Below are 12,613 nucleotides of genomic sequence, written 5' to 3' on the forward strand. Positions count from 1 at the left end.
ACCAGTGACACACACTAGCTCTTGTAACAGTACATGAGTGCATGAAACAGACTGCATACGTTCACAATAATACAAATAATGCAAATATTGTTCGTGGAAACACTGATTGGTGTTGAGTCAGTGGATGTGGAAACACCTTGTGCCTTTTGTACATATTCTAATCTGCCAGTCAGATTCTCCTACTCACTATACGAGGGTCACATTAGACCAGTGAGGGAGGTGCCACTTCTTCCAGTTGGAGGTCCACCAAGAGGCGAAATAGAAAAACACCATTTTGTTATGCAATGTGTTTGACAAAAGTGTTTACAAATCCATGACAAATGAAAAATCACTATAGAGATACTTGGCAGATAAGATCAATGTAAAGTATGTTAATTGGCATTGATGCTTGTTCTTTGTTACCTTGACATCAGACAGCCTTTCTTCCTTCTGCCAATCCCACACCGAAAGAACGTGGTCATTGGAATCATCCACCGCACACAGATTACCTCCCCCATTCTAAACGGAGGGGGAAATGATCAGAAATCTCTGTTAATATCATAGATAGATGATAGAGTATGGGTAATGCTAAAAACAACTAATTCAATAAAAGCCTAATAGTCGGTTGCACATTATCTATTACTACAGTATGTGGTTACAAATTATAAAATATTTTTTGTTTATTTATATCCACTCCAAATGTAGGAAGCAGATGAAGTCACCAGTTTGCGGCTGGATCATGACCTGCAGTCTGCTATCACCATAACACAATGTAGTGCTTATAGTTCTTAGACTGTCGTTTAAAGGCCAATGCGTCCTGTAGCAGTTGCGCTCACCTGTTCCCCTCCAAGTGCTTGAATAAATAAATGATTTACTTACCTTTTCTCCCTCATCGTGGTGCTCTCCCTGTAGCTAGCCATGTCTCCTTGTCTGATCTTGGCGATCTCATCCAATCCAGTGCTTTCCTGTAGAGCATGCACAGCAAAACATTGTGCTCAGCCAATCAGATGGTTTCTATGAGACCATTCAGCCTGGCAGCCAAACAGAGCATTTTAACCCTACAATGTAAACCATGCTGTGTCAGCAGAACAGCAATGTTTTCAGTTGGAGGGTTAAAACATCAGGAACATCGCACCCAGATCAGTTCATTGAGATGAAGTGGCCTGGGTACCTATAGTGTCCCTTTTATTCCATAGCAGATCAAAACATGTAACACCCATCACTCATGATTAGGGTAGCACAGTGATGTCCAACTGGCATTGCTGTGGTTTAGTTTTTAAATTTCCCATGATGCCCTTAAAGTGAAATGGCCACATGTGGTTTTCTTTTGCATAACACCCATTACACCCCCTGGCATTTCAAGCAGGCAACAGGTCTTGTTACTTCCTGGTTTGGTTAGCTTAGTTGCACGGATCTCAAGAAGCAGCAATTGCGCAGAGCACCTGCCTTGAAAAAGATTTATCATTGAGAAGTCCGTAATTGGACAGCCACAAAAAGGACTTAGAAGAGGAGGGCTTGCAAAGGCAGCAGACAAGAAAATGCAGGTTTTGAAAGCGGTTTTAGATACATCCCCAACGTAAAAATGCATATGTAAATGCATGTAAGTTTTCATTTGGGGGATATATACACTAAACAGTGATTTTATTTATTTTGTATTTGGGCAGTGTGTAAGTGTCCCTTTAAGTTTGGTGAAATTTGGAAATGTGTACAGTAGCCATAATACATACCGATTTAGAAAATGCAACACAGGTAACGGCACGATCAAAGAAGCCCATTCCAATGACATGCAACGTATTCAGAGTTACAGAATCCCAGACACGGACGTGTGGTGGTAATTGCTGCAAGACAGGAGCACACATACGAGAATAAATAAAACATCACATAGTTTATCAGCTGCCTTTACTGCCAGAGGATCCAGGAATACAATAATAAAAGTAACAATAAAAATAACCGGCAGCTAATGAGTGAAGTACAGCATGCAACCACACAAGGGAGCCATAATTCAGGGGAAATTCATTTTGCAATTCATACTGAAAAATGCATGTTATGACTTATGAGATAATTGTATTCAACCCTCAACCTCGTTCACGGAGTAAAATATGTTAAACTTTGCATCTTTATTTTGAATTATTTCAATTTTCTTCTTATGGATGTAGTATACACTTGTTTTTGTAAAAGTGTTTACAGGAAATAATATTAATATGATTTTTGTTTTGTTTTATCATTTTGTATTCTATTTCTTTATCAGTTACAAAGATTATACTTTTAAAGGTATTTTGTTTGCAATTTTGTGATAGACAGAGCAAAAGCACAATTTAATGGCCAGTACATTATGACTTCGTAGCCAGCCCACAGCATTTTCTAAAAAAAAAAAATTAATAATTTTTTTTTTTTTGGAGTAGTTCAGGACCATAACTGTTTAACTTTTTGTTTTGCATTCCTGATACGTATTTGAAATATATACGGTTTTCAGTCAGTGTAGAAACTTGTAACTCGGTGGGGTGTTTAGAAATTCCGAAACATATCGACAGCTTGAAAACGCCAACACTATAACCTACAATTATCAAGTGATTATCTACAGCAGACTTCCACAGCTTCACCCAGTAAATGAAACTTAATGCGAACACAAGCAGGAGGTGTATTCAGAAGTAGAATAGAGAATATAATCACTCACTTTCCCATCCTTCGATGTTCCGGCAACTTGGCCTGTTGCTATAGTAATTTTATCAGGATGGACAGCAAGGCTGCAAGAGAAACATGTGTTGAGCTCAGCATGGCAATTAATTATTAAAACACACTTCTGAAGAGTTATTAAAAATACATAGGCCTGGAAAGCTGGACCCCTAGACGATGCCCAGTGTCTGCTTACAAAGGATTACTTTGTAGTCAGGGATAAATGCAGAATACACAGACCAGCTTCCCTCCTGCTCTACTTTAGACTTGCACCTGAAATTTGTCTTTAAAGGGAAAGTATCACTTCCCAGGAAATTATTATTTATTATGTTTATCCCCTATATTTTTAAATATAAAAAGGTTTTAAAAAGAATATTCAATTAGAACTCCTTCAGCTCGGGTCTGTCTTTGTGTTTAATTACACACACACAGACATACATATACATATAAAAAACAAGGGGGGGGGGTGGCTGCACTCACTTGAACATGAATAAATGGGGGTGCTGCTGGGGCCAAATTATACAATACACAAGATCCAGCGCACTCACCTATCCACTAAACAGCAACTTCAATGTTGAAAGATTTTATTTGGTTTTTGTTTTTTTAAAACAGGAATGAACTTGATTCCTGTTTAATGAATGGAGATATACATGGAGCTCCTTCACAGGAGTTGGGAAATCGTGCAGCACGCACTGACCCAGAGTGTATATACCGTGTGTATACCATGCGTACTTGGATAGAAAAAGAGAAGCATTCATATTCTTCTGTACATTCTCTAAATCATGACCTTTCGGCTGTAACGATTTGTGAAAATCACTACAGCCATATACCATGATGATCAAAAGAAAGGGACACCCGTTCTGCATATCATATGAAAGGAGATTAATGGAGCTTGGAGTGACCTTTAGGAGTGTAATCTTGCTCGTACAAGTGTCCTCATCACCTTGTTACTGCTTGCCAAACACATTTTGCCACAATTGCTCATATACTAGTTCCATCACTTGCTGTACATCTCTGTGGAATATTGTTAGCCCTTTGTAAATTAATAAGAAAAAATTTAATTGCCAGTCTTTGCCTACAGATGGAAAAAAATGCAATAGAACACTCCTACAGAACCTTTAATTTTAGGTGTTCTATTCAGTCCAAGTATGTCAAAAGTAAAGTAATACCCCCAACCAAACCCTTTTCACCCTAACCTGTTCCTACCCTGCTGATTGCTGCAGTACAAACAAATCTGAATGAGATCACCATATAAAACAAACAAAAAAAAGCTAAAAAAATTAATTGTTGGATAACCAATTCTAAAATCATTTTATATATGTATAAAAACTAATTCTGTAAAAAAAATCTTTAATTATAATTATTATTTTAATAGTGCCAACATATTCTGTAGCACAGTACAACAGATGTACAAACAAGTTAAACAAATAAAATGTTACATGCAAGGTATGAGAGCCTAACTGAAGGTACACTGCAAAGAACACCAGCAGTACAGCAATGTAGCCCCTTAATATATTTACAAATTGACCTTTATTTTCTAGCCATATGGACTTACCACTTGATGTCATCATTGTGGCCAGTGTAATGTCTTTGCAGCTGTTCTTCCACGTTATACAATACAACTACTGATGCAATGAAATACACAGTTTCACCGGTAGGCAGAAGGTAGAGGTTGCTGCGACAGTCTCGGCCCCGGTAGCCATAACTTGTGAAGTGGTTAAGAAGCACTAAGGACACTGGGTAATTTTTCATATAAAACTGCACATGTGGGTTCTTCAATGCAGTTAAATATAAAAAAGAATTCAGAAATTATTAAGCCAGAGGTTCTCCGACATGGAGTTGGGACCCAACAATGGATTCAGGAATGTAACGTTCAGTATTATTCAAGGTAACCGGAGCCACTGCATGATCTTTAGAACTGGTTTGAAGACTTTTGCAACTTCCCACCAGTTGTTGAACTAGAGTTCCCATGATGCTCTGCCTCTCTGTGCCTAAAGCATCATCTGGCTCTGGGTCATCAACATTTCAATTCAACTACGCTTGTGTAGCTACAAACATACAACATCTAGAATACTGCACAATATATCTCAACTACATTACTACATAAGTAATGCAACATTGACTCCATTGTACCAAGGCAAAAATCCAGATTTAAAGAGAGCCGACAGCCCAGTGTGTTTACTTTAGAAGTTCTGATTTTCCTGCTCTACTAATCAGTGACTGCCTAGAGCCAAGCTCAACGAATTTGCATGACCCCACTTATCAGTATGTCAAGCATAAATGGAACAGGAGGCAAAATGAGATGGGACCTGTGGTGTCTAAACCTTCTCTGCTGTTAATTGAACTATAAACACACGCAGGATGTGCTGCAGGCTCTAGCAGGCTACTAACAGAGCAGTAGATAAGACATTCTAAACTAAAGCACACTAGGAAATAAGGGAAGCGGAAAAAAAGTAGACTTTTTCAGGAAATGTTTAGAGAGGCTGTGTTAGTCTCAAGAGAGGTGTGAATAGGGCTGTATAAACAAACAGTTTAACTCCCATATTGCAGAGAATTGATTGCAGGGGAATGGTCTATACACCAAAACCACTTCATTAGCAAAAGTTGTTTTGTTGCTTAGAGTGCCTCTGTAGCTTGTTGCCCAATATTTGTTCAGATCATAGTTAACACCAGGTACAGATTCAGCTCTTTGCCATAGAATATAAGCAGTTTTACTCTTGATAAATATGATAAAGTACATTTTGCTAAAAACACATTTGTTGAAAACGTAGACACTACTTAGCCAAGAGGTTTTCCTTGACAGTATGAAATGGTCGATAAGTGCAGAATGTGCTTAATTGCGTGGCTAAATGTTCAGGTCTGTATGCGTGAAGCAGGTTCTTCTCGAGCCAGGTGCATGCGCTCCAAGGTAAAGTGTAAGCATGTCAACATACGTTATATATGACATCTGTATGGCTATCTAGTTAACAATAATAAACGGTATTAAGCGGTTGCCCCCGGGGGGCTCTAAAATGTAAATAGCAAGGTCATCGGTTGAATTAAGCATATATTACCCAACTAAAGAATAAAGGTATATTGCGATGTATAGCGGCCTGGTAGCGCAATCTTAGATATTAAAGCTTCCCAATCTAACGGATTTCAGAGGCCTGGTGCAGACAGGTCACATAGTTTAACATCTTTGCAGCAGCTAGGCAATGGCAACTTAGGTATGCCATAAAATGAGTATGCAATCATTTCTGAAGACACAGAAGCAGTTTATACGCTTAACTGGCCAGCTAACGTTCCCTGAATTCTTAAAGGGCCTGTATAATGATGCTACCGGTGTAAAAATTAAATGCATGCGTGGAAATAATAAAGTAAAGAAAAATAAGTAAATGCGAACTGTAGAACGGCCGGGTGGCCCTGTCGGACCGTAATGCCGTCTAACTGGGTCAGATCAATATGTAGACTGGAGTCACTTCACTGGAGGAGGCGTTTTATCGCCCAGCATGCGGGGGCCATCCCGCCTGGAATCAGCCTTCCGACCACCCCTACAGACTTCCTAGTGATATGGCTTCTGCTTGCGTTGAGGCAATATAAGCATTTGTATGCTGCTCTTCGATGTAGCCTCACCACTAGTCCACACAAGGTATGCATGGTCATGCTGGGCAAGTTACCCACATCCAAGTCCCCCAGACACCCCCAATATGGCGCACCTCCAGTCCTTCCCCCCCCTCAAGGCATGCCCCCGAATCAGCCAAAAGCTCCGTCACGCTGTGGGCACCCCCCCGTAGAGTCCGCAGGACCCCCGTCTCCTGCACCTCCCCAGCTGCATCGGAGCCCCCCTGGAGCTCCAGCTCTGGTTTGCCTCACCCGCCTCCGGTCTCATGCTTGGTGCCGGGGGGCCGGCGCATCTCAGCTCCACAGGGCTCACAAAGGTAGGGGCATGTTCTCCCAGACCACCACCTAATCCAGGGACCTGGTGTCAGGATCGGGACAGGGATCCAACACGCAGAGTACAAACAGGTGGTAGGTACGTATACCGGACCTTAGAATGGCCGGACTTAACGTAATGAGTAAGTAGAGAATAGTCAGAGACAAGCCGAGGTCAAGGGAACGAGAGGACAGGTAAGCGAGGAACAAGCCGAGTCAAAGGGTAACAGAGATAAACAGGGTAGTACAAACAAGCCGGGTCAGAACCAAAGAGACAACTAGAATACAAGAGCGCTGAGTGACTAGACAGGCTAGAACCACGACAGGGCAATGAGCAGATGCCGAAAGCCTTACTTTATACCTAGATTCTAGAGGGTAATCACGCCCCCGACGAGTCCTGATTAGTGCTCGGGACTTGACTGACAGGTCGACCCGGGTTGGCGTCATGACGTCGACTACTGAGCGTCGCGTCATATAAGGAAGTGGATCCCTCGCGGTCGGCTTGTAAATGGCCGAGAGGACCGCGAGGAACGGAGGAAGCAACCCCTCTGGGAGGATAAACGTCTAAGTCTCTCACCTCCTTTGAGGCAGAGACTACAGGTACCCTGACACCTGGGCCGGCTCCATGCCGATCAGTTTGCCACCCGGGGGAGTTCAGCCGCGGGGTCTACCACCTCGGGGGTCGAGGTGTCTCAGCGTGGTACTCTGGCATTTGTAAGCATGGCACGCCGTGTGGCTGTGTCGGTGTGAGTAGTCCGGCGGCCATTTTAACTCCGCGCGGGCAAGCTCCACGCGCCTGGTAATTCTCCAGTTTTTGAAGCTTGGACTCCTGGGCCGGGATCACCCCCCCCCCCCAGCCAGGGGGGGGGGGGGAGCAGGGCCAGGCCGGGACCCCATCCTTCGTTTTTTTATTGCGTGTTACGGTCGTCGTTTGTCCCAGGCCTCAGGGTTTTTTCCCACCCGGTTTGGGCTGCCAGCATGGCAATTGGCATGTCCCTTTACTCCTGGGCATGTCCTCACATAGTTATCCATCTTTTCACCAGGTTCTGGTGGGTTCTCTTTTCATTTATTAATGTTTTAAGCAGCTAATAGCCAGAGCTCGTGTAGATGGCTGCCACTCGGCTCGGCGGCTCGGCCCCGCCCCTATTTATTTATTTTGTTGCCATCATGTGATATTTGTGAGTTAATATTTAGAATTTTTTTTTTTTTTTAAAGGTTTATCCAAAAATATAAAATTGAGTCTTGGGTCATGAACAAGGCACCTCTAACTACAACACATGAAAAGGTATTTTGGGAGCTAGAGGTCCACATATTGTTAGTCCAACTTTCGACACTTCTCTCCCTCTCCCCCTCCCCCTCCCAAAAACAAACCTCTTCTTTGGGCAGGTCACAACACAGCAACGCCTCGCTGATAGAATTTAGGGATCCAGAAAGCTTGCCCTCTAATTCCACATGGTTAACAAAAAACATCTACATGCTACTTGTTTTCTGTATTGTTTTGGCCAACATCACAAAATGTTTGCCTTTCACAAAGCTTTTAAAAAAAGGATACACCCATTCCAGTTTAAGTTTTTTAGCTGGAAGTTCATTCTTTGCTTCCAAATTGTACAATTCAATGTTGTCTTTGGGCATATACATGGTCACTGGACGTCCTCGCAAAAACATTTTTATGTAACCTTCCTCTAAAAACACAAACAAAAACAAGACAGAAAATATTGTGTTATTTACGATCAATATACAAATGTAAAAAATTCAGTTTTCTTTGCAATTCAGAAATCTGGCAACTCTGCTTGAGGCAACATCAACATAAACACATGTAAGAGGTGTGCTTTAATCTGGAAAGGGGTAAAATTTAATTTTTGGAAAAAAGAAATTTAAAACAAACCATGAAAAGAAAAAAAAAAAAACACAAGACAACAAAAATTGTAGGAATTCTTTAATAAAATTATTAAAATTAACATGCACGTACAGTTAAAAAATCAGTAGCTGTAAGATAACACGCAAAAAAACTTGACATGCTATTTAACAAGCAGAACTAAAAAATGTAGTAACACAAATCAGAAAAAAAATCCTTACAATATGTACTTTTTTTTTTTTTTTTTTACAACCCAGTATTTTTTTTACATGAGCACTAAAAAAAATTCCAAGCCAACATTTATAAATGTGCGACCGCCCCCCTAAAATTACAAACAGAAATACAAAAAGATAAAACATACATATAAGAAATCCCAAAAAATTATAAATTAAATTCTCCACCGAAAACATATTTGCTAGCTGAACATTTTGACATTAATAGCCATGCAAAGATTGAAGCAGTAAACAAAACCGTTAATAGCAAAGCTGAAAGTAGCCACTGGAAGAGGACTTTGGGCTTTTTAAGCTAGGAGATCTTGGGAAGGAGATATTGGGCTGACTGAGGCTATTCGACAGGGGCAAAGACAGTACAGTTGGAGCATTTGATGCCAATTGTCCATATTCAGAACTGGATGAATCCGGCTCTTCGGTAAGTTGTTCAATCTTGTTCTTAAAGGTATCAGGCAGGTTGGAAGCCAGTAATACCTGCACGGTTACTAGATTAAGTGAACAAGGAACCACAAAAAAAAAAAAAAAAAAAAAAAAAAAAAAAAAAAAGAATTTGAAGGGCACAATGAAGAGGTTAAAGGAGTAAATGGACAACCTTTCAATTTGTAGTTATGGGAAGCGGACTAGGATATCACATCTACTACTTAAAAGTGTCTCTGTGCAGTTTTGTTGTTTTGTGTGATAAAATCTGGCAATATGTTTTGTTTAAATTTTTTAAAAAAAGTTTCCAGTTATAAAATTATATTTGGGTGAGGACTACTGGCTATCAAGACTAATGTATCTGTACTGGTTCTACGGGTATCTCTTCATGCTTGCAGTATCAAAATATTATTTGGCTTTAACTCGACTGATGGCTGGGGTAAGCCAACACTAAAGGTTTGTGTAGATTGTAAACTCGTTTGAGCAGGGTCATCTTCACCGCTTGTCTATGTCATCACTACTTTGTATGCAATATTTGTTTTATATCTCCATTATATAGCTGTAAAGTGCTGTGTATACGCTATAAATGATAATAAGAATAATAAAAATTGTATGCAGATAGAAAATATTTGAGAATTGGAAGCTAATCGACATTTTGATCGAATCCTCCGAAAGAAGGACCATATAATAAACAAATTACTTAATAACTGAATAGGATAAAATAAAAAATAAAAAATGAAAAACAAAAAACATTGCCAGATTTTTGCATAATTTAATTACAATAAAAGTTTAAAAAAAAAAAATATATATATATATATATATATATATATATATATATATATATATATATATATATATATATATATCAGAGCCACTTTAAAGTCTTCAATTATTTTATGTCAAACTAATTCCAATATATTTTGGACTCGCCATTCCATTATATTTCCAATTGCCAAATTTATTTCTGTACTTGAGAATGGTTTAGTTACAGAGAAAGGATACAGTTGTGACTTATCTGTCTCTTTCTCTCAAACAAAAATTGTTGTGGCAAACTATTAAAGAAAAAGGGTATAAGAGAGAATGAGGGGAAGTAAATAAAATAATGCGAAAGAACAGGGAGAGGAATTGTGCAAAAGTAAAACAAAAATGCCATAAGGGTTAATTATATATAGCAATATTGTAACAAAAACAAAGGGGTAAAACTAGCATTTCACTGCCAGATTAAAAAAAAAAAAAGCTACTCTGCATCATAACAGGTTAACTGGAGACGAATACTATTTAAAAAAAAGGCATAAAGAAAAGGGTACTACTGCTATAATATTAGATATAAAATATAAACCAAGCCATTCTCTAAAATGAGCAATACACAGCCTCATTAGTGATACCCAGAGCAGTGGCTCCAAACCCAGTCCTTAAGCACATCAATTATTATGTCAGTACACTCATTGGAATAGAACCGAGGAATACCAATATTCTTATGGTTTGCGTGCTTCGGGGACTGGGACTGGGAGTCACTGACTTACAGCAAAGTTGTTTTTTTTAAAACACATACAATTCGTACTACTAGAATTTAGGCAATGTGTTGCAACGCTCTACAGATTTAATTTAAGGTGCATAGGAGAAGCATTTCATTTTGATCAATCCTTTAGGTAACAGTGTTATGTGACAAGAAATATATCACTCCCATTATTTTTCTAAGTGCCTTTGGGTGTATCCCTATATCAAACCCTGAATCACCATCTTTGACCCAAAATGTAAAGATCTTAGAGAAGGGATTCTGGAGATCTAAATATACTAAAGAACCTTAAACTAGGTTATATTTATGTGGGTTTCTCCTTTTGAAAAATTAAAAAAAAATCAATTCATAAAAAGAAGTCATTTTAACATGTTAAGGTTCTCTAGAAAATTCAAAAACATCTGGGAAATAATAGGCTTTAAGGGACAAATGTCTTCAGCATTAACTTCTTGTTTTTTTTAATATATAAAAAAAATTGTTATTACATTTCATTATCTTGTTTTAAATTATGTTCATATTTGTGTATTTTTTTTTGAGAAAATGTATTTATATATTTTTTTATCTGACCGAGCAGCCATGTTGGGACAGACTCAACCGTTATCTGACCAACTGCTGCTCAACTTAACTTGCTGCTTCTACATATGCCTTGTGGGGGCCAAAAATGCTTACACTCCTCCTCGGCCCTTTCCACCACTAGCAGCTTTAGATTATTAACATGCAGCTTGGCTTCCCAATCTCGGGGTATACATACATGTTCCCCTTCCTCTTTTTTTCCCTCTCTCCTGTGCCGGTGTATTTGAAGTATAGTGGGCGATAACTGCAAGCTTTCATTTGTCTATTATGGACTTCTAGCCATGACGGTCACAGCAGAAACCGCCTGGTCGCACGGTGTTAATTATGGGCAGGTCGGATAAACTTAATTCCTATTAACGTTTTATCACATTATGGTTGTACTGGCTATTTTACTGTATTGTATAATTGTGAACACAAATAAAAAATTAAAAAAAAAGTTTTAAACAAATCTCTTATTTAGAAGGCACAAATCCCTCTATTCTGCTCTTCCACCATTTGTCCCTTTTCTATAAGCTCCCTATTTTGTTGAGCCTCTATGTGTAGAACAGCTTCACAACAATAAAACTCACAATCAAAATGTGTTTTTAAAACCACAATTAACATGTTTAGAATTTAGTGAATTTATGTTAAGATACTTTAGTTTTGATTTAACCCTACATGATTCATCCTCCGTAAAACATGAATGCTCCTCTTTGGCGATTTGAATTTTTGTGAGGTGTATTAATACTGCACAGTTATCATCAGAGATAATATATAATTTTGTTTCTTATTTTTTTTCTAATTAGTATTTTTTAGTTTAGATGGTAATTTTATTTTTTCTTATTGTGCCGTGCATCTCTATAATGTAAAAAACTAGGTGTGTGGGACAAAGATGCTCTAGGATTTGAGATATTAAAATAAATGCAAATTCAATTTTAATTCAGAGAACCTCCATGCAGATACCTACTCTAAAAATAAATCTCACTGGAAGAAGCCATGATTTATTGGGATCTACAGTTCAAGGCACCATCAAGTAAAATTATAAAAAAGGGATTTATAAAAACAAATTAATTACATTTCTTTAAAAAAAACTTAAATGAAAAAAAATCTACTTTTATTTTACATTCCATTTTAAACCACTTGTAGAAAAATTAGATTTTTTAGGATGATAATATGAACAAATATGAAATGTTTCTTATAGCACCAGTCCAAGTTACATATGTCTAAAGACTTTCAAACTATTTTTCAACAAATAAAATAGCAAAAAAAAGAAAAAAAGAACACAAAGCAAACTCTAAGGGGTCTCTAAAAACTGGTTTAGGAAGCTATTTTTTGTGCGCTTATCCCATACGGCTCCCTGAGCAAGCACGGTTTTGAAAATTGCCAAGATTAAACAGACTACTGAATGAGAAATAGAGAGTTATTTTTTTAAGTGTATATTGTATATGGTGAATCCACACTTTCTATCCCAGGGAAACG

At 38.4% G+C, this 12,613-nt stretch overlaps 1 protein-coding gene across 7 annotated transcripts in view; it reads right to left on the reverse strand.

Annotated features, from left to right (window-relative positions):
* Positions 1-12,613, reverse strand: part of EML1 (EMAP like 1) — a 149,599-nt gene that overhangs the window by 21,802 nt on the left and 115,184 nt on the right. For all 7 annotated transcript variants that reach the window (XM_063439771.1, XM_063439770.1, XM_063439768.1 and 4 more), the window contains 5 exons: positions 8,117-8,246; positions 4,208-4,357; positions 2,654-2,723; positions 1,707-1,817; positions 403-498 (listed from right to left, as the gene is read on the reverse strand). In XM_063439771.1, coding sequence (XP_063295841.1) covers positions 403-498; positions 1,707-1,817; positions 2,654-2,723; positions 4,208-4,357; positions 8,117-8,246 — 557 coding nt within the window. The remainder of the gene's footprint in view (positions 1-402; positions 499-1,706; positions 1,818-2,653; positions 2,724-4,207; positions 4,358-8,116; positions 8,247-12,613) is intronic.

Source organism: Pelobates fuscus, chromosome 13 (assembly GCF_036172605.1).
Source record: "Pelobates fuscus isolate aPelFus1 chromosome 13, aPelFus1.pri, whole genome shotgun sequence".
In the NCBI taxonomy this organism is placed as follows: domain Eukaryota; kingdom Metazoa; phylum Chordata; class Amphibia; order Anura; family Pelobatidae; genus Pelobates; species Pelobates fuscus.